The 19,246-nt window shown below is 46.2% G+C and overlaps 2 protein-coding genes across 2 annotated transcripts; one reads left to right on the top strand and one right to left on the bottom strand.

The window, feature by feature from the left end:
* The first annotated feature begins 3,927 nt into the window (after positions 1–3,927).
* Positions 3,928–4,848, top strand: LOC121608678 (olfactory receptor 2G6-like). Its single transcript, XM_041939951.1, has one exon. It carries the CDS (start codon positions 3,928–3,930, stop codon positions 4,846–4,848), a length of 921 nt encoding a protein of 306 aa, XP_041795885.1.
* Positions 4,849–5,554: 706 nt separating this feature from the next.
* pgm2l1 (phosphoglucomutase 2-like 1) lies at positions 5,555–19,061 on the bottom strand. The gene is made up of 14 exons (XM_041940575.1): positions 18,707–19,061; positions 16,987–17,154; positions 16,751–16,857; positions 16,548–16,632; positions 16,350–16,433; positions 15,515–15,711; positions 13,879–14,068; positions 13,116–13,213; positions 9,697–9,877; positions 9,435–9,528; positions 9,032–9,161; positions 7,823–8,012; positions 7,117–7,250; positions 5,555–6,697 (listed from the first exon to the last, which is right to left on the bottom strand). The coding sequence occupies exons 1-14, from the start codon at positions 18,806–18,808 to the stop codon at positions 6,595–6,597; spliced, it is 1,863 nt and encodes a 620-aa protein (XP_041796509.1). The 5' UTR covers positions 18,809–19,061; the 3' UTR covers positions 5,555–6,594.
* Positions 19,062–19,246: the final 185 nt, after the last annotated feature.

The raw sequence follows: 19,246 nt of genomic DNA, 5'->3' as shown, positions 1-19,246 counted from the left end.
CAGACCTGGAGTCAGATTTGTTTACACTGAGTCAAATAGTAATTAGCTGTTAGCAGCTCCTGTTTGCACCTCCTGCTAGCAGCGTCCTCGTGGGTGTACAGACAATCGTCACTGGATCACTGTGATCCTGAAGAAACTTCACAAACCCAGAACAAAGTTCAGCGTCTGTCCATCCTGAGGTTTGTTGTCTCAGAGCGGTCTGAGGGGACGTCATTATCGTCCTCGGGCCTCGGTGGACCAGTGAAACCAGCGCTGAGGTCCGCTCGGCCTGATTGGTCCCACTGGTTAACAGCTCTGTCTGCTTCAGAGGGAATTAGTGGAAACTGTGGCTAATGTGAAGACGCCTCAGGGACAAACATGTTGACATGCTGTAATGACCTTTGACCTCAGGGACTTGAGACACTGATCTAAGTTGGTGCTTTAACTGAGAGTAAACTTTGTGCCAAGGTTTTCATTCTTGAGCATCGCTGGAGTTTTATTTGGAGAAACTGACTGTCAGAAACCAGGACGGAGGTTCACTGTTCAAAGACGTCTCATCATGAAAAGAGACGTTCAAACCTGAACTCCATCAAGTCTCAGAGTCTCTTACTGTCCCGAGTTCAGGCCGAGCAAATGTGCTGTCTTCACTGTGTAAAACACCTTTGTTCATGAAGACCACAACCTTGAATGTTTCACCTGACGCACAGCTACCAGCAGTCAGTGGAGTCAGAGGCATCAGTCCATTCGGTTTGTTCAGCAGCCGGCGTGTCAGGAAGTGGACCGTCGTCTCGGCTGGTTCGGTCCTCATCGAGCTGTTCGGTCCTCATTGAGCTGTTCGGTGTACAAACTAAGAGTTTGAGAAGCTCAACCTTTCTTTAGGACGCAGCGAGCAACCAAAGCTGCGATCATTGTTTGACTCTTTTGAACTCTAATGTCTGCTTTCTGTAAAGAAACATCTGAGCAGCCCCCCCGTTCACAGTCCACATGAAGGTTCTGTTAGAGATCCAGAACAGTTTGAGACTGAGTTTGAAGCCTTCAGCTTCTGTCCTGTTGCACTTTGAAATAAAACTTTAGGACCAGGACCGTGACTGAGCCCCGTGAAGCTGTCATCATGGACAGATGCAGCGTCTGGTCATGGAGCTACGTCCTAGCGCTGATAGGATGAGGGTCACCTCCACCTCGTCTCTAACTGGTTCCATATTGTTCTGTTCCGTCTGAATGAGCTCAGTCTAAACTGAATGTACAAGGTTTCAGGATGTCGCAGTTTGGGCTGCAGCAAAGCTCGCCACACTGAGTCGCTCGGCTCAGACCTCCAAGCCGGAGGCCCGACTAGCATCAACGACCCCCGGGCCATTGGTACAAAGACCAGACCCAGTGCCCGGTGAGCTGTCTGCTCGTTTCATGTGACCTTCCTCATCATCGCTCCACACACATCTGATGTTGAGACGGAGCGATGAGTGATGTTGTAGTCACGTGATCCGTGTTCGTCAGTGTTTATTCACTCCTCACCTGAGACGTAACTCATCATCTCAGAGTTGGTGGACGGAGACATTTGTTGAAATGAGAGAATAAAGTCCTCAGAAATGCTTCAGAAAACTTCTTCTTTCTTCAGGAGCCATCGATCCCCGTCCGTCCATCCTGGGCTGCGTTCTCACAGGGGGGTCTGAGGGGAGGTCATTACCGGCCCCTGCCTCCTGTGCACCAGTGAAACCACCAACAGCTCCGGCTCTAATTTGCTTCAGAGGGAATTAATGGAAACTGTGGCTAATGTGACGATGCTTCAGGGACAAACATGTTGACGTGCTGTGATGACCTTTGACCTCAGAGACAAACATGTTGACATGAAATCAACTGTTTACTATTTTGCTATTTTATTATTATGTATATAATCTTTTTACTGCTCACTATTTTTATATTTTATTATGTATAGTTTGTTCTTTATAGTCTTATTTTCACTTCTTTCACTGTGTGTAATGCTGCTGCTGCAGTTTCCCAGCTTGGGATAAATAAAGTCTTTCTATCTAAATTCGTCAGGAACAAACTCAGTTTGTGCCAAAGTTTTCGCTGCAGGTGTTTTATCAGGAGTTGGAGGAAAGTGTTGAGTTTGTTCAGGATCTTTTCCATCATGAAAAGTTAAAGTTCCTGATGAAGCAGTCCTTGACGTCAGCACCGTATTCTAATGCTGACTGCAGTTTACGGTCCGCTTCGTAACACTTCTGCTAATTTAACCTTCAGAAAAGTAAAATGTTTTCTGAGTTGATGTCACTCAGAGGTGTGGAGCACGTTTTCATTTATACATTATGGGACAAAGGAAACCAGGAAGGAAGGAAGGAAGGATAAAGGATAAGTGGAACGTCCTCGGTTTATCCAAGTGATTCCATCCCACCCCCACTTCTCCAGGATCCCTACAACCTCTTCAAGGGTCTCTACAAGAAGAACTGAACATCCTCAACAACTACTGGAACTCCTCAGTGATTCCCAAACACTCCAGAACCTGATCAAGGACCCCTGATATCAACTCAAGGCCTCTAAGAACCTTCACAAGGATCCCTAGAACCAGGCTGTGGACCACATGGCCTCCTGAGGTTTGTTTGGGTTTAATAGAACGTTCAGAGAAAAGGGCAGAACGTCACTTTAGCCGTGAGCTAAAGGTGGTGCTTCTGTTCTACTGTGGACTCACATCCAACACGTTGTTCTGGAGGAAGAATGAGCTCCACCTGCTCCACTGACTGCGATGACAGGGTGGTGTTCTACGTACAGAAGGTTTACCTGTATGTTAGAGGACGTCTGGCGGAGGTGCTGAACCCTGGAGAACATGTTTAGTCTTTTTTAAAGTAAATCGTGTTGCTGCTGCGTCAGTTCAGAATCCGGTTCCTGTGAAATAAAAGCTGTCACACACCTGTTGACCACGAGGAGGCGTGGCCTCAGCGTCCTCTTTGATGTCATCAGGTGTCAGGCTTCACCTGTCTGTTTGCAGTTTTCAGGTGTATAAGAGCTGCTGCTCTCAGGCTTTCGCTTCCCGGCAGCTTCACTCAGCTGCTGCTCCACAAAACGATCAAAGAGCGAGTCGAGCCGATCGGAGACGCTTCTCTGTGATGCTACCTGTGATGTTACCTGTGATGTTACCTGTGATGTTACCTGTGATGTGCTGCTGTGTCTGATTTCCTCTCTCACAGGTTGACTGTATTTTATTGAACTGTCGTCTTGTTTTCAGCTCGTCTAACCCTGCAGCTCTTCTTCTTTGGTCTTTAATCACCATGTGAATGTTTCTGTGCCTCTGATTGGTCTTTTCTTTTGGTTCTGGGGTGATTTTAAGGATTTACGTCATTTGAACTCACAGCTGAACTTGTTGCTGACGGATGTTTCTGCTGTTTGTGGTGAACAGACTCACATTTGAATGTTTCTCTGGTTAAAAACAGCGTTTGTATCTGTTGACTGATGCTGTTCCAGCTGGCAGGTTTCAGTGTTGCACATTTTATGTCCTCTGAAGAGACGCACAGTGAACGTTTCCATCATCTGTCGACGGTAAAACACAGATTGTGTTCACACCTTTCAGTTTCTCAGGTGTCGAGCAAAGATCTCGCTTTAAATCGTAACACCACCTGATGAAATGATCGACTTTAAAACCAGCTGAATCTGGTTCTGGTACGAGTCTGCTGCTCTTTCTTTTTCACTTTTATCCTGATGATGTAAAATCAGCTGATCTGAAAGGATTTTTTAAAGGCCTCAGAAAACTCAGATCACACGTCTGCTCACTGTTTGTGTCAGGTGACACCTTTACAGGAGCCTGATTCACAGGTGAAGGATTTAAAGCTCGTTTGAAGGAAACTGTCGTGTGGTTTGTTCATCCTAACCTGAGTCTGTGTGTGCTGCTCTGTTCGAACATCACTGTGAACCTCGGGTCTGTCTGGAAACCCGACCGGACTGGACGTCTGGTCTGAGGTGAGGATGCAGAATAACTCTGAGATCGTGTTTGTGCTCCAGGGTCTGAACGACTCTCTGACAAACCGTCAGATCTACTTCACCGTCGCTCTGACGTCGTACCTCTTCACCATCTTCGTCAACCTGATCCTCATCGCCACCATCTGTCTGGAGAAAGCGCTCCACGAGCCCATCTACATCTTCCTGTGTAACCTGTGTCTGAACGGCATCTGCGGAGCGTCCAGTTTCTACCCGAAGCTGCTCCACGACCTTCTGGCCGACTCCCACGTCGTCACGTACACGGGCTGCTTGACTCAGCTGTTCGTGGTTTACTCTTACGTCTTCTGTGAGTTCACCAGTCTGACCGTCATGGCGTACGACCGCTACCTGGCCATCTGTAAGCCGCTGCAGTACCAGACGGTGATGACGATGCAAAGGGTGGCGCAGCTGCTGCTGCTCACCTGGAGCTTCTCCATGCTGGAGTCGGGGGTGGGCCTGGGCCTGACGATGAGCCTGCCGCTCTGCGGGCGCAACATCCCGAAGATCTTCTGCACCAACTGGGAGGTGGTGAAGCTGTCGTGCATCGACACGACGGTCAACAACATCTACGGCTTCGTGCTCATGTTCTCGCACGTCTCGCAGACGGCGCTCATCGGGGTGTCCTACACCCACCTGGTCCGAGCCTCGCTCAGGTTGCACTCCAACCGCAGGAAGTTCATCCAGACGTGTCTGCCGCACCTCATCACCCTGTTAGTGTTCACCAGCTCGCTGGTGTTCGACATCATGTACTCTCGTTACGGCAGCAGCACACTGCAGGTGCTGCAGAACGCGCTGGCTGCGGAGTTCCTGGTGGTCCCGCCCCTCATCAACCCCATCATCTACGGCATCAACCTGCACCAGATCAGGTCCAGGATCCTCCAAAACTTCACCCACAAACCACATTCATGAACCACAAAGTCACGTTAATCAAAACAATAAAGCCGAGAGATACGACGAAAACGATCCTTCATGACTGAACGACCGAGTTCACCGAGAGTTCAGTCCTGCAGCTCTGAACCGACCGAACGCTCTCCTTTGACTTTGACTCCGCTGACCGAGACGGTTCCTGTTCCTGAGCTGGGCCTCACGTCTGGAAATGATGAGCTAAATATTGGTTTTGCTCCTTTTCAGGCTTCCGCGTTTTTAACCATCAAATATAAAATCACGTGTGAATCGACTGAAACCCTGAAACACGACAGGAAGTCATTAATGTGTAGATCAGGCGTGTCAGACTGACTCCATGAAGGGCCGCGTGGCTGCAGGTTTACACACCAGGCTGGAGTCAATGAATCAGCTGATCTCAGTCTTCAGCTGATGACTGATTCCTTGATGTTGATTGGTTGGCCAGGTGAGCTCCTCCTGGGTTGGAACAAACACCTGCAGCCACTCGGCTCCTCATGGAATCAGTCTGACACACCTGGTGTAGATGAATGACAGCCGTATTCAACAGAATAAACTCTGCACGTACAATAAAGAAGCAGAAACACTGAAATCTGTCTCGTTAATGTGTCTTTTTGAGAGTTTTCATGTTTAATGACACAATGAAAAAACAAAACTGGATCATTTTCAGTAAATTCTTCAGAGCTGACAAACACACGTGAAACGTTTTCCACAGGTTTTATTGGCCGATTGTCAGAGAAGCACATTAACAGCAGCTTTCATGTGCAGCAGTGAAATAAACAGAGGATCCTCAAACACAACACCAACGGCGACGTGCGTCACATAAATATCTGTATAAAAATAAATAACATCCATCGAGTGTGAGGGAAAACTTCAACAACATAGAGAAGACGAAGAGCAGAATTCATTTCCTGTTTCACAGACATGTTTCACACGTACGACAAACCTGCGGAGCCGAGAAACGAAGGAAAAACTCACGAATGTTCAGTTTAACGTCACAACGAGCAACCAAAGAACTGATTAATGAACTGATTCTACTCTAATGAGTTAAATGAGATGAAAAGAAGTCCAAGAACCGTCCAATCAGAGCGCAGGTGGATCGTCTGGAGCCAGGTTAGATGTTTCTGGCCGACTGCTTTAAGGAGAGACGTTTCCTGAATATCATTAAAATCTATTTCATGACCTCATGTAGATTTTGGAAGAGTTCAAACAATTTGTGCTTTTAGGAAATTCAAACGTGGAAAAACAGAAAAACAAACTTCAGTCTGAAAATGAACCAAAGACAGAAAACATCTGTTTTTAATTGTAAAGTTAATAAAGACAAACCTAATGATTATAAAACGTTTAAATATCTGAATTCAAGCAGACTCAACTTCTGTTTGTGTTCGATGATGAAAACACAAAATGATTCTTGAATAATTCTGAATAATTTGGTCTCAACAGGATCTGAAACTGACTCTTTATGACGGCAGGAGGACGCCGTTCAAACGTGTTCAAATAACCACTGTTTGGTTGGCTGGACTCATTACCCATCATGCTCTCTGCTGTGTGATCAGGAAGGACACCTGAACACACCTGAAACACTGAGCTCAATGATTCGCTCGTCATGGCTCAGTTCGTACTTTTAGTCTCTGACGGGAACTTCGTGGACGCCACAGAGTGAAGCGGCAGCTGATCCGACTCGTCTACAAACAAGACAGGAAGTGACATCGCGACAGGAAACGGCTGCAGGGGACCGGTGCGTGGGAGGCGGAGCTACACGCAGCGGCGAATGAGATTGTTCCTCTCGGGCTCCAGGAATTCGTCCAGCAGGGCGGCCGTGACCTTCCTGAGCTCCTCCTCCAGACCGGACACCTCACTGCAACACACAGACAGCGTGATGATGTCACCGTGGCCACACCCACAGCGCCATGATGTCAGGTGTGTATGAGGAGAGGGTGGGGCCCCTGTAGCGACAGTCGATCATGTCATCATCATGTCGTTATGAGTGTGTGTGTGTGTCTTTCTGTCTCTATGTGTGTGTGTGTGTGTCTTTTTGTGTGTGTGTGTGTGTCTTTCTGTGTGTGTGTGTGTGTGTGTCTTTCTGTCTCTGTGTGTGTGTGTGTGTGTGTCTCTCTGTCTGTGTGTGTGTGTGTGTGTGTGTCTTTCTGTCTCTGTGTGTGTGTGTGTGTGTGTGTCTTTCTGTCTCTGTGTGTGTGTGTGTGTGTGTGTGTCTTTCTGTCTCTCTGTGTGTGTGTGTGTGTGTGTGTGTGTGTGTGTGTGTGTGTGTGTGTGTACCTGCTCCCCGGGGGCGCGCAGTACTCTGTGTAGTACTTGATTTTGGGTTCGGTGCCGCTGGTTCTCAGCGTCGCCACGACGCCGTTCTGTAGCGTGAAGGTGATCATGTGACTGCTCCTCGTCACAGGAAGGACCTTCACAGGAAACAGGAAGAGGAAAGTAATCAAGTACATCAGTTCCTGTTAGTACTGATGCAGTTTGCTTCTAGTATTTCCATTTCATTCTACTTCATACTCGTACTCTGACGTCTTCTGTCTCTTTGTCTTTTCTACGTTTCAGAATCATCAACGAAGGTCAGACAAACTGGAAGCAGCCAATCAGGACGGACTATTCGAATGCTCCCGACTGGTCGTTAAGTCGTTTTAATTAGAAACCACTGATCCGGATCAGCTCCAGTTTTAATTAACCGTGAACCAGAAGACGTCTGCAGTGTCTCGCTTTGTTCCACCAACAGGAAGAAGCTGAAACCAGCAAACATCGGACACGTTGGACTGGAAACTGACAATCAATCAAATCAATCATCGATCGATCGATCGATGGATCGTTTCAGCTCCAAACGTGTTTTTAAAGGTTTTCTGAGCCAAAGAATCTGATTAAAAACCAACAAAAACCGAATGAATTTGATGACGAGTCTTTTTTGGAGATAATGAGACTTTGTGGTGTCCACGCAGACGGTGATGAAGACCTTACTGTCTTCATGTCTTACAGATCTGAGGTCAGGCTGGCTGCTGTCGTATCCCGTGGTTACGTCTCTGACGTGGACGATCCGGACTCCGCCGCACGTCTTCGGGTACGAACCTTCGCCGTCGAAGTTCCTGATCCGGCTGAAGATCTTCTGGATGGTGGGGGGGTCGTTGCAGACGACGTACGAGGTTTTGGACAGGTGATAACCGTACCTGGAGACAGGAAGTCACAACAGACACGACTGTCACAAAGAAGAAAGAAGAAGAAGAAACTGGTAAGACCTGCTCACGGACCAGGACGACCTGAGAAACGGAAGCTGTCAGGCTGTGAAACGTTCATCACAGACCGGCTGTGATTCACACCTTCAGTCACATCTGGATTTATTCCATCCTCCACAACACCTCATGTGTCCACTCTCTGTTTATTCTGTGTCCTTCCTCTTCATCTGTTTGTTCTTTTTGTTTGGGTTTGTCTCCTTTTCCTTCTTGCTGTCTGTAACAACATGTGACGTCCCAACATGAAGGAGGACCTCACAGCCCACACTGCCCTCCAGTGGTGGAAAGGATGAACTACAGGCTCACCTCAGAAACAGCTGAAGCTCGACCGTTTCTAACTCAAACAGATGCTGAAGAACTGATTCGTGTCTTTGTTTCAAGCCGACTCGATGACTGAAAAACATTATTTACTGACCCCCAGAAGAAAAAACACTGAGACTCTGCAGCTCGACTAGGAACCAGAACCAAGAGAGACCACGTTAGTCCAGTTTCTGCTGCTCTGCACTGACTTCCATTAAGAACTGATTTGAAGGTCCTCCTTGTATACAAAGTCCTAACTCGCTAACTCCCTCGTTTATTATTTACCTTCGAGAACCCTGATCACCTGCTGCTGGTCTACTGGAGGTTTCCAGCAGCTGAGACGAATCAGGAATCAGGAAGCAGCTCCCGAAGCCAAAAACTGATGCCTTCACTTCAGCCTTTAACCAGCTGTGACTGACGCTCTGCTGGTGGCTCCGTGTGCTTTTTAACCCCCACAACAAGCTGTTTTTTGTCAAACCTGTGGAAGACGCTCTGCAGACGAAACCAGCCAACAGGATATGAAGTCGTTCAAATGAGCTCAACCTGAAACATCTGCAGCAGGAGAGTGCAGCATCCACATGAATCCAGCTGCTTTGTGTTAAAGAAAGAAAAAACTTCTCCAAACAAGGTTCCTCTGCTGGAACCTCAAAGCTTACATCCGGTAGATGTTGTGCAGTTGCTGGTTCAGACTCAGGTCCTTGTTGTGAAGGTAAGCGGCCATCTCAGCCACGACCACCGCCGAGCTCACGCCGTCTTTCTCAGGGACCAAACTGCCACACAGGAAACCTGAAGACACGAAAACACACAAGAAAACGGAATCTTTGCGGATCATCAGTCAGTGAAACCTTTTTCACTGAACCTCTGACGGACTGTGTCGATGTTAGTTTGGTTCAGCCAGTCGGTTAATGACAACATTAAAGTTACTGATTTCAGTACGACGCTGCTGTGTTTAAAAACCGTCTCTGTTCCTAATAATGATAAAAGAATGTGAGCCATCTGAGTCCAGACCTCCTCCACATGCTGGACTCTTTAAATACAGTAAAAAATAGACTTGGTTACCGATCGACTCCTCGAAGGAAAATATGACCGTGTTTCCTGTTTTGGAGAGTTCGTGTATTCTGTTCCCGATCCACTTAAACCCAGGAAGAGTTTCCTGTTGAACACAGACAGGAGACCACCACCATCATCATCATCATCATCATCATCATCATCATCATCATCATCATCATCATCATCATCATCTTCTGACATCAGTCCTGACTACACTGACAGAATGTTCGGTCACGTTAGCGGTCGTGTTTCCTGACTGAAGACCTCTGACCTCGAAGCAGAATCCCTCGATGCGAGCGAAGGCCTGCAGGATCTTAGAGGACACCGTGGTGGCCAACATGTAGACCCTCTCAGAGTCTGAAGGATCTGGGTGAGCCTCCCTCCAATGAAAGAACATCCACCAACCCAACAGAGCCGCCAACTCGTTACCTGTGAACACCTTCCAACCGCACCTGTGAGAGAGATACAGGTAAACTACACCTGTAACATGAGTGAACTACACCTGTAACATGAATAAACTACACCTGTAACATGAGTGAACTACACCTGTAACAAGAATAAACTACACCTGTAACATGAATAAACTACACCTGTAACATGAGTGAACTACACCTGTAACATGAATAAACTACACCTGTAACATGAGTGAACTACACCTGTAACATGAGTAAACTACACCTGTAACAAGAATAAACTACACCTGTAACATGAATAAACTACATCTGTAACAAGAATAAACTACACCTGTAACATGAATAAACTACACCTGTAACATGAGTAAACTGCACCTGTAACAAGAATAAACTACACCTGTAACATGAATAAACTACACCTGTAACAAGAATAAACTGCACCTGTAACAAGAATAAACTACACCTGTAACATGAATAAACTACACCTGCAACAAGAATAAACTGCACCTGTAACAAGAATAAACTACACCTGTAACATGAGTGAACTACACCTGTAACATGAATAAACTACACCTGTAACATGAGTGAACTACACCTGTAACATGAGTAAACTACACCTGTAACAAGAATAAACTACACCTGTAACATGAATAAACTACATCTGTAACAAGAATAAACTACACCTGTAACATGAATAAACTACACCTGTAACATGAGTAAACTGCACCTGTAACAAGAATAAAGTACACCTGTAACATGAATAAACTACACCTGTAACAAGAATAAACTGCACCTGTAACAAGAATAAACTACACCTGTAACATGAATAAACTACACCTGCAACAAGAATAAACTGCACCTGTAACAAGAATAAACTACACCTGTAACATGAATAAACTACACCTGCAACATGAGTAAACTACACCTGTAACAAGAATAAACTACACCTGTAACATGAATAAACTACACCTGTAACATGAGTGAGCCGCACCTGTAACATGAGAAAACTACACCTGTAACATGAATAAACTACACCTGTAACATGAGTGAACCGCACCTGTAACATGAGAAAACTACACCTGTAACATGAGTAAACTGCAACTGTAACATGAATAAACTACACCTGTAACATGAGTAAACTGCACCTGTAACATGAATAAACTACACCTGTAACATGAGTAAACTACACCTGTAACATGAATAAACTACACCTGCAACATGAGTAAACTACACCTGCAACATGAATAAACTACACCTGTAACATGAGTAAACTACACCTGTAACATGTGTAAACTACACCTGTAACATGAGTAAACTACACCTGTAACATGAGAAAACTACACCTGTAACATGAGTGAACTGCACCTGTAACATGAATAAACTACACCTGCAACATGAATAAACTACACCTGTAACGTGAGTGAACTGCACCTGTAACATGAGTAAACTACACCTGTAACATGAATAAACTACACCTGTAACATGAGAAAACTACACCTGTAACATGAGTGAACTGCACCTGTAACATGAATAAACTACACCTGCAACATGAATAAACTACACCTGTAACATGAGTGAACTGCACCTGTAACATGAATAAACTACACCTGTAACATGAGTAAACTACACCTGTAACATGAGAAAACTACACCTGTAACATGAGTGAACTGCACCTGTAACATGAACTACACCTGCAACATGAATAAACTACACCTGTAACATGAGTAAACTACACCTGTAACATGAGTAAACTACACTTGTAACATGAATAAACTGCACCTGTAACATGAATAAACTGCACCTGTAACATGAGTAAACTACACTTGTAACATGAATAAACTGCACCTGTAACATGAATAAACTGCACCTGTAACATGAGAAAACTACACCTGTAACAAGAATAAACTACACCTGTAACATGAGTAAACTACACCTGTAACATGAATAAACTACACTTGTTACATGAATAAACTACACCTGTAACATGAGAAAACTACACCTGTAACATGAATAAACTACACCTGTAACATGAGTAAACTGCACCTGTAACATGAATAAACTGCACCTGTAACATGAATAAACTACACCTGTAACATGAGTAAACTACACCTGTAACATGAATAAACTGCACCTGTAACATGAGAAAACTACACCTGTAACAAGAATAAACTGCACCTGTAACATGAATAAACTGCACCTGTAACATGAGAAAACTACACCTGTAACAAGAATAAACTACACCTGTAACATGAGTAAACTACACCTGTAACATGAATAAACTACACTTGTTACATGAATAAACTACACCTGTAACATGAGTAAACTGCACCTGTAACATGAATAAACTGCACCTGTAACATGAATAAACTACACCTGTAACATGAGTAAACTACACCTGTAACATGAATAAACTACACCTGCAACATGAGTAAACTACACCTGCAACATGAATAAACTACACCTGTAACATGAGTAAACTACACCTGTAACATGTGTAAACTACACCTGTAACATGAGTAAACTACACCTGTAACATGAGAAAACTACACCTGTAACATGAGTGAACTGCACCTGTAACATGAATAAACTACACCTGCAACATGAATAAACTACACCTGTAACGTGAGTGAACTGCACCTGTAACATGAGTAAACTACACCTGTAACATGAATAAACTACACCTGTAACATGAGAAAACTACACCTGTAACATGAGTGAACTGCACCTGTAACATGAATAAACTACACCTGCAACATGAATAAACTACACCTGTAACATGAGTGAACTGCACCTGTAACATGAATAAACTACACCTGTAACATGAGTAAACTACACCTGTAACATGAGAAAACTACACCTGTAACATGAGTGAACTGCACCTGTAACATGAGTAAACTACACTTGTAACATGAATAAACTGCACCTGTAACATGAATAAACTGCACCTGTAACATGAGAAAACTACACCTGCAACAAGAATAAACTACACCTGTAACATGAGTAAACTACACCTGTAACATGAATAAACTACACTTGTTACATGAATAAACTACACCTGTAACATGAGAAAACTACACCTGTAACATGAATAAACTACACCTGTTACATGAATAAACTACACCTGTAACATGAACAAACTACACCTGTAACATGAATAAACTACACTTGTTACATGAATAAACTACACCTGCAACATGAATAAACTACACCTGTAACATGGGGAAGCTGCACCTGTAGTGCTGCAGTCTACCGCTGAGCTTTAACTCTCAACAGTTACCCGTCAGACTTCTCTGCCACAGCCAAACGGTCGGCATCAGGATCCGTCGCCAGAACTATCTGAGCGTTTTCCTTCTCTGCCAGAAGAAGAGAAAGCTCCTGGAGAACAAAAGAAGAAATATCAGATGATCAAAGGTCCGCTGTCGAGGGTTTAGGGGGATCTGTTGGCAGAAATTTAAAATCATTTTGATCATTTTGATTTTATTAATTTATGCTGCAATTGCACATATATTTTTATGTATATATAGTTTTTACATACTTTTTCTGGCACACGCCCTTTGTATAATTGTACTTATTTATAACGCTTTTATTTTGTATTTTGTATTTCTCTATTTCTATTGCTATTTTTTCCAACTGCCACTACCTGCTGCTTGTAACAACCGAATGTCTCCAGCTGGGGATTAATAAAGTATCTTATCTTATCTTATAATCACCTGAAAAATAGAATCGTGTTTTTGCGAGCTTAGCCTGAGACCTTCATATCTACAGGGGGAGCAGGTCCTCTTCCATGGAGCCTGCCATATTTCTACAGGAGCCCAGAACAGACAAATCACTGGCTGAAGAGAGCGCCTTTTGAGTTAGCTTCGTTAACTACGTTAGCTTAGCGTCTCCATCATGTTTGGAAAGGGTGGGGTATTCAGCTGCTTGCAATCTGCAACCTCACCCCTAGATGCCGCTAAATCCAACACGCTGGACGTTTAAAACTAAAACAACACAATACTAAATTTAAGACACGATTGAAGGAACGAGAATCTGTGTCCTACCAGGACCGACTCTCCCTCCTCAGGGTTTGGGCTGCGGACGGAGGAGAAGTTGGGATCCGGGTCTTTTTGCTCTGGGACGGGGATCGGCGGAGTAAAGCCGAAGGTGTGGAAGGCCTGCTGGACGAAGACGTGTCCAACTCCGTGGAAAGATGAGTGGACGAACTTCAGTGGACAACTTCTGTTCAGATCCCTGAGAGACACGAGAGACACGTCAGACATTTCGGCTCCTTGTTTTACCTGTGGAGGCAGAGGAAGGTGAGCTCCTCATCACATTACATTCATCTGGCATGACGCTTGTGTCCAAAGCAACTTATAATGAGTGCATTCAAACTCAAGCTACAGCTAGCTGTCATTAAACCTCCAAAATACACCGAGAACCACATCGCAAGAGCTGGAAGAGCTGGAAGAGCCGGCGTGGAGTGTTCATGTTTCATGTGAAAAGGTGGTTTTCAGCCTGCCTGACTGATATCTTGACCTCAGTGGGGAGTTCATTCTACCATTGTGGGCTCAGAACAAAGAAGACCATGGTTTAGAGGTCTAAAGACTAGCTGCAGTGGTCTGGGGTCTGGAAACCAGCGGAAGAGGTTTGAGGTTTGGAGACTAGCTGCAGTGGTCTGGGGTCTGGAGACTAGCTGAAGAGGTTTGAGGTCTGGGGACTAGTGGGAGAGGTTTGAGGTTTGGAGACTAGCTGAAGAGGTTTGAGGTCCGGAGACTAGCGGAAGAGGTTTGAGGTCTGGGGACTAGCTGCAGTGGTCTGGGGTCTGGAGACTAGCTGAAGAGGTTTGAGGTCTGGGGACTGGTGGGAGAGGTTTGAGGTTTGGAGACTAGCTGAAGAGGTTTGAGGTCCGGAGACTAGCGGAAGAGGTTTGAGGTCTGGAGACTAGCTGCAGTGGTTTGAGGTTTGGAGACTAGCTGCAGTGGTTTAAGGTTTGGACACTAGCTGCAGTGGTCTAGGGTCTGGAGACTAGCTGAAGAGGTTTGAGGTCTGGAGACTAGCTGCAGTGGTTTCAGGTTTGGAGACTAGCTGAAGAGGTTTGGGGTCTGGAGACTAGCTGCAGTGGTCTGGGGTCTGGAAACCAGCGGAAGAAGTTTGAGGTTTGGAGACTAGCTGCAGTGGTCTGGGGTCTGGAGACTAGCTGAAGAGGTTTGAGGTCTGGGGACTAGCGGGAGAGGTTTGAGGTTTGGAGACTAGCTGAAGAGGTTTGAGGTCCGGAGACTAGCGGGAGAGGTTTGAGGTCTGGGGACTAGCTGCAGTGGTCTGGGGTCTGGAGACTAGCGGAAGAGGTTTGAGGTCTGGAGACTAGCTGCAGTGGTTTCAGGTTTGGAGACTAGCTGCAGTGGTTTGAGGTCTGGAGACTAGCTGCAGTGGTTTCAGGTTTGGAGACTAGCTGAAGAGGTTTGGGGTCTGGAGACTAGCTGCAGTGGTCTGGGATCTGGAGACTAGCTGAAGAGGTTTAAGGTTTGGAGACTAGCGGAAGAGGTTTGAGGTCTGGAGACTAGCTGCAGTGGTCTGGGATCTGGAGACTAGCTGAAGAGGTTTGAGGTCTGGAGACTAGCTGAAGAGGTTTGAGGTCTGGAGTCTAGCTGAAGAGGTTTGAGGTCTGGAGTCTAGCTTCTGGGTGCTTCGTCCTATTACCTGTGGAAGCAGAGGGAGGTGAGCTCTTCCATGTAGAGGCTGTTGATCTGGGTCAGGGGGTCAGTCCTCAGGGAGCAGCTCTCCACCAGCTCCTCGTCCCAGCAGGAGGAGCTCCAGGGCTCCAGCTGCTCCTCAATGCTCCGCAGGATCTCCTTGTCATGAGGTGAGGAGATCTGAGCACCGTTACACCAGTACACCTGCAGAGGGCGATACAGACCTGAAGTCATCAGGGAGGATTTCTAAATTTATACAAGAAGAACTCACAGAAGAACAATCAGAGCGCACAGAGAAGTGTGGCGGTGCCAATAAATCCACTTTCCTTCATGAAACTTGAAAAATGATTTATGACGATATATAAATATAAATATATATGTACGCTGATTGAACCCCACAGAAGTGGAGCGACGACGGCAACACCACCCGGCCAAACCATTCACAGAACTGCAGCACATCGTGATACCAGAACCAGCAGTCAGTTGGGGGGGCTTTGAACATTGGGAGGAGGCGTCTCTCCAGTATGTATTTACAGTTGCAGCGCCGTGGCGTCCAGCTTCCTGCGCGTCCTGTTAAAGGTTTTCGGGGCGTGTTGCTGTGTTTGCTATGTTTCTGCCCGTTAACCTTCGGGCAGCCTCCAGCCAATCACAGTGTGGCTGGTGCGGCGCCGTCTCTGTGTGTCCTCTGCTCTCAAGCGGCCACCCAATCAATGATTCCTGAACTTCCTGAAGTTTTGCTCCAATGATAAATCACTGAACCTTTCAGTCATCCATCATGCAATAAAAAGGTGTGAGGAGTATTTCCTCGGTATTTAACCCCAGCCCGAGCCCGGCCGTCTCACCTTGTATCCGTTGTCTTCTTTAGGGTTGTGTGAGGCGGTGATCATCACGCCGGCCGCTGCTCCGATCTTCTTCACGGCGTACGGCTGGAAACGAAACACGCGTTAATGATAAAGACTTTGCACTGCTGACGATGCCTCTGCTCCGCCAGCCGCCTGCTGCGGCTCGCGGCAGGAAGTGATGCGTTCGTGTTTCCTCACCACGTACGGCGTCGGGACGAACGTGGAGAAGAGATGAACGGGAACATCTCTGCTGAGCATCACGGCGGCCGTCAGCTTTGCCAAACTGAAACACACAAACAGCAACGACGATGAAACGAGCCTCAACGAGCTCTGCAGAGACCCGGTCCTGGTCCAGTCCTGGGTTCTGATGAATGAGCTCCTGGTGTCGTGTTTGTGCTCACCGCTGACTGCTGCAGCCGCTCTCCTCCTGTCCTCTGGTGTCAAAACCAACAACCACTCCTCTGCTGCTGAAGTCTGCGAAATACCTGGACAGGTACGAATATAAACCCTGAAGAGGGACGGAGAAAACTGATTAAACTGTTCATCCTCATGAAGGAAACAGAAACAAGAAAAGCTGGTCAGTGTGACAGGAAGTGACAGAAGCACAGCACAGGTCCCGACGCCTGGTGGTTCTGACCTGTGTGGCCTGGATGACGGTGAGGTCGTTAATCCGGCTGAATCCGGCTCCCATCGGCGCTCGGAGTCCCGCCGTGCCGAAGCTCATCCTGCTGCAGAGTCTGGTCCTCAGGTCGTCCAGACGAGCCGCCGCCACCAGAGACTCCACCTGAGCCCGAGTCCGCCGGTTCTGAGCACAGGAAAGGAAACGCATCAGTGTGACTGATCTTCTTCCTGTGTGCCACATCAGTACCATGAACACACACACTGCAGCTTATTCTGACACACACCGTCCTGCTGCCACAAACACTCACTACAGCACACAATGTGGATTCATCCGCCGCTGAAAATAGTCCCAACAGCTCTGTGTCCTCCTGTTTGTCTGATTGAACTACAGTGAGCAGCTGAACCTTTTTAAACATGACACTTTGTTTCTGATGTGTTTTTAAACATTTACAACTTCAGCAGGAACCAATGAGCTGAGAGCTACTGACAGGAAGTCAGACAGCGCTCAGAATATAAAATACCTGACTTTTACTTATAAAGTTACCAACAATAAATTAAAGCAAATTCAGCCAACTCATTTTAGTGTTAACATTAATTATCACCATCATCATTGAATTCAGTTGATCAATTTAAGTCATTTATCAATAAAACCTGCTCCTCTAAATGATTTCCTGCTTTTCTGTCACAGTAACAGAATCTGAGTTCAGGACAAAACAAGACGTGAAAAGAGTTTTCTGTCATTTTATAGACAAAACTAATCATCAATCGATTCAGCGAACAATCGGCAGACTAATCGAAAATGAAAAGTGTGTGTGTGTGTGTCTTAGTGTGTGTGTGTGTGTGTGTGTGTGTGTGTCTTTCTGTGTGTGAGAGTCTTTTCCAGGCTGCTGACATTTACAGTGGAGGTCAGAAACATTCATGACCTTTAAAAACTACACAGCTGTGAGGTCACAGTGTGTGTGTGTATTCAAGGCATTCAGCCAGACACACACACACAGACACACACACAGAGACACACACACAGACAAAAATATGCATGAATATATCTGGAAGATGAATTCTGGATGGAGATGACCTCAAAACAAACGCACAGAACAGCTGAGTCATGCTCCCGTTTAACCGACTGGTAACCATCGAAGCTGACCCCCATCACGACCCAGACAGCCTGCCAGCCGGCCTGCAGGTCCGCACTGCAGCTGAGAGACCCTGCTGGATCAGCCCACACACGCCGCTGTGTCGACACTCAGAACTCCCTTCAGAAGGCTGCACTTTTTACTTTCTATTGAACACTGACAATGTTTATTACAATCAGAGGGATTATAGTGCAGGTTTTCAGCAGGGACCGGGTCTAGTGAAAAACTCGACACACTGAGGTTCAGACCAGAAGCTCTTGATTAAAGTACGTTTGATATTTTATGGCTGCAGCTCGATAATCCTCCATCACAGCGGACCTCGGCAGTGGCTTCAGACAGCTCCTTAAGTTTCTCTGCAATGACTTAAAGTTTTACTTTAATAAATAATTTCTGTGCCGATTTTACCAGACGATCGTACCGATCTGAACAATAAGAATCTTTACTCGGTTTTACTCCATGTGTTCACCAAGAAGCAACGTCTTTTAAAAATGCTGGATTTTTCAGGGACGTTTGGTGTGATGTACACTGTAGCAGCACAGACAGGTCTGTGGTCGGCTCCCCGGCGGCTTATCATCACGCCCTGTCAGACGGATGGACACTCACCTTGTCCCAGGTCAACCACTGGAGCACCGCCTTGTCCAGCTGCGGGTCGCCGGTGCTCTGGCACCGTGAGTTGGCGTTCGGGTCCCCGTTACCGTCTCCCATGCTGACAGAGGGTCGCGGCTAACAGCGAGTGACACTGTGCTAGCTCCCAGCTGTTAGCTGGCCCGGCTCCTGGACCCGACACACATCTCCTTTGATATGGCTGCTGCAGCTCGATGCCCCGGCTCCAAATATCAGCCGTGAACTTCACGCACCGGGCCGCCGCCAGCTACCCGCTACAGTCACACTTACAGCGCTGGAAGCCGCTAGCAACCGGCTAAACGCGTGCTAACCGAGTCACTCCGTAAACATTCATCTGTAAAGTTACACACGACACTAATATTAAGTTCATAAACACCGTCAAGTCTCGCAGCGGCAACAAACTACACTTCCGGTGGTCACTTTTAAAAATAAAAGTCGCGTTGTCGTGTACATTTTCTCTGGAGTGATAATTAACACTCGTGGTTTTTCACGTGTCCACAGATTTTATAGTATTTTACA

This window comes from Chelmon rostratus, chromosome 7, assembly GCF_017976325.1.
Source record: "Chelmon rostratus isolate fCheRos1 chromosome 7, fCheRos1.pri, whole genome shotgun sequence".
Classification (NCBI taxonomy): domain Eukaryota; kingdom Metazoa; phylum Chordata; class Actinopteri; order Chaetodontiformes; family Chaetodontidae; genus Chelmon; species Chelmon rostratus.
Note: the sequence above shows the minus strand (reverse complement) of the source record. Positions and strands in the feature narration are given on the sequence as shown.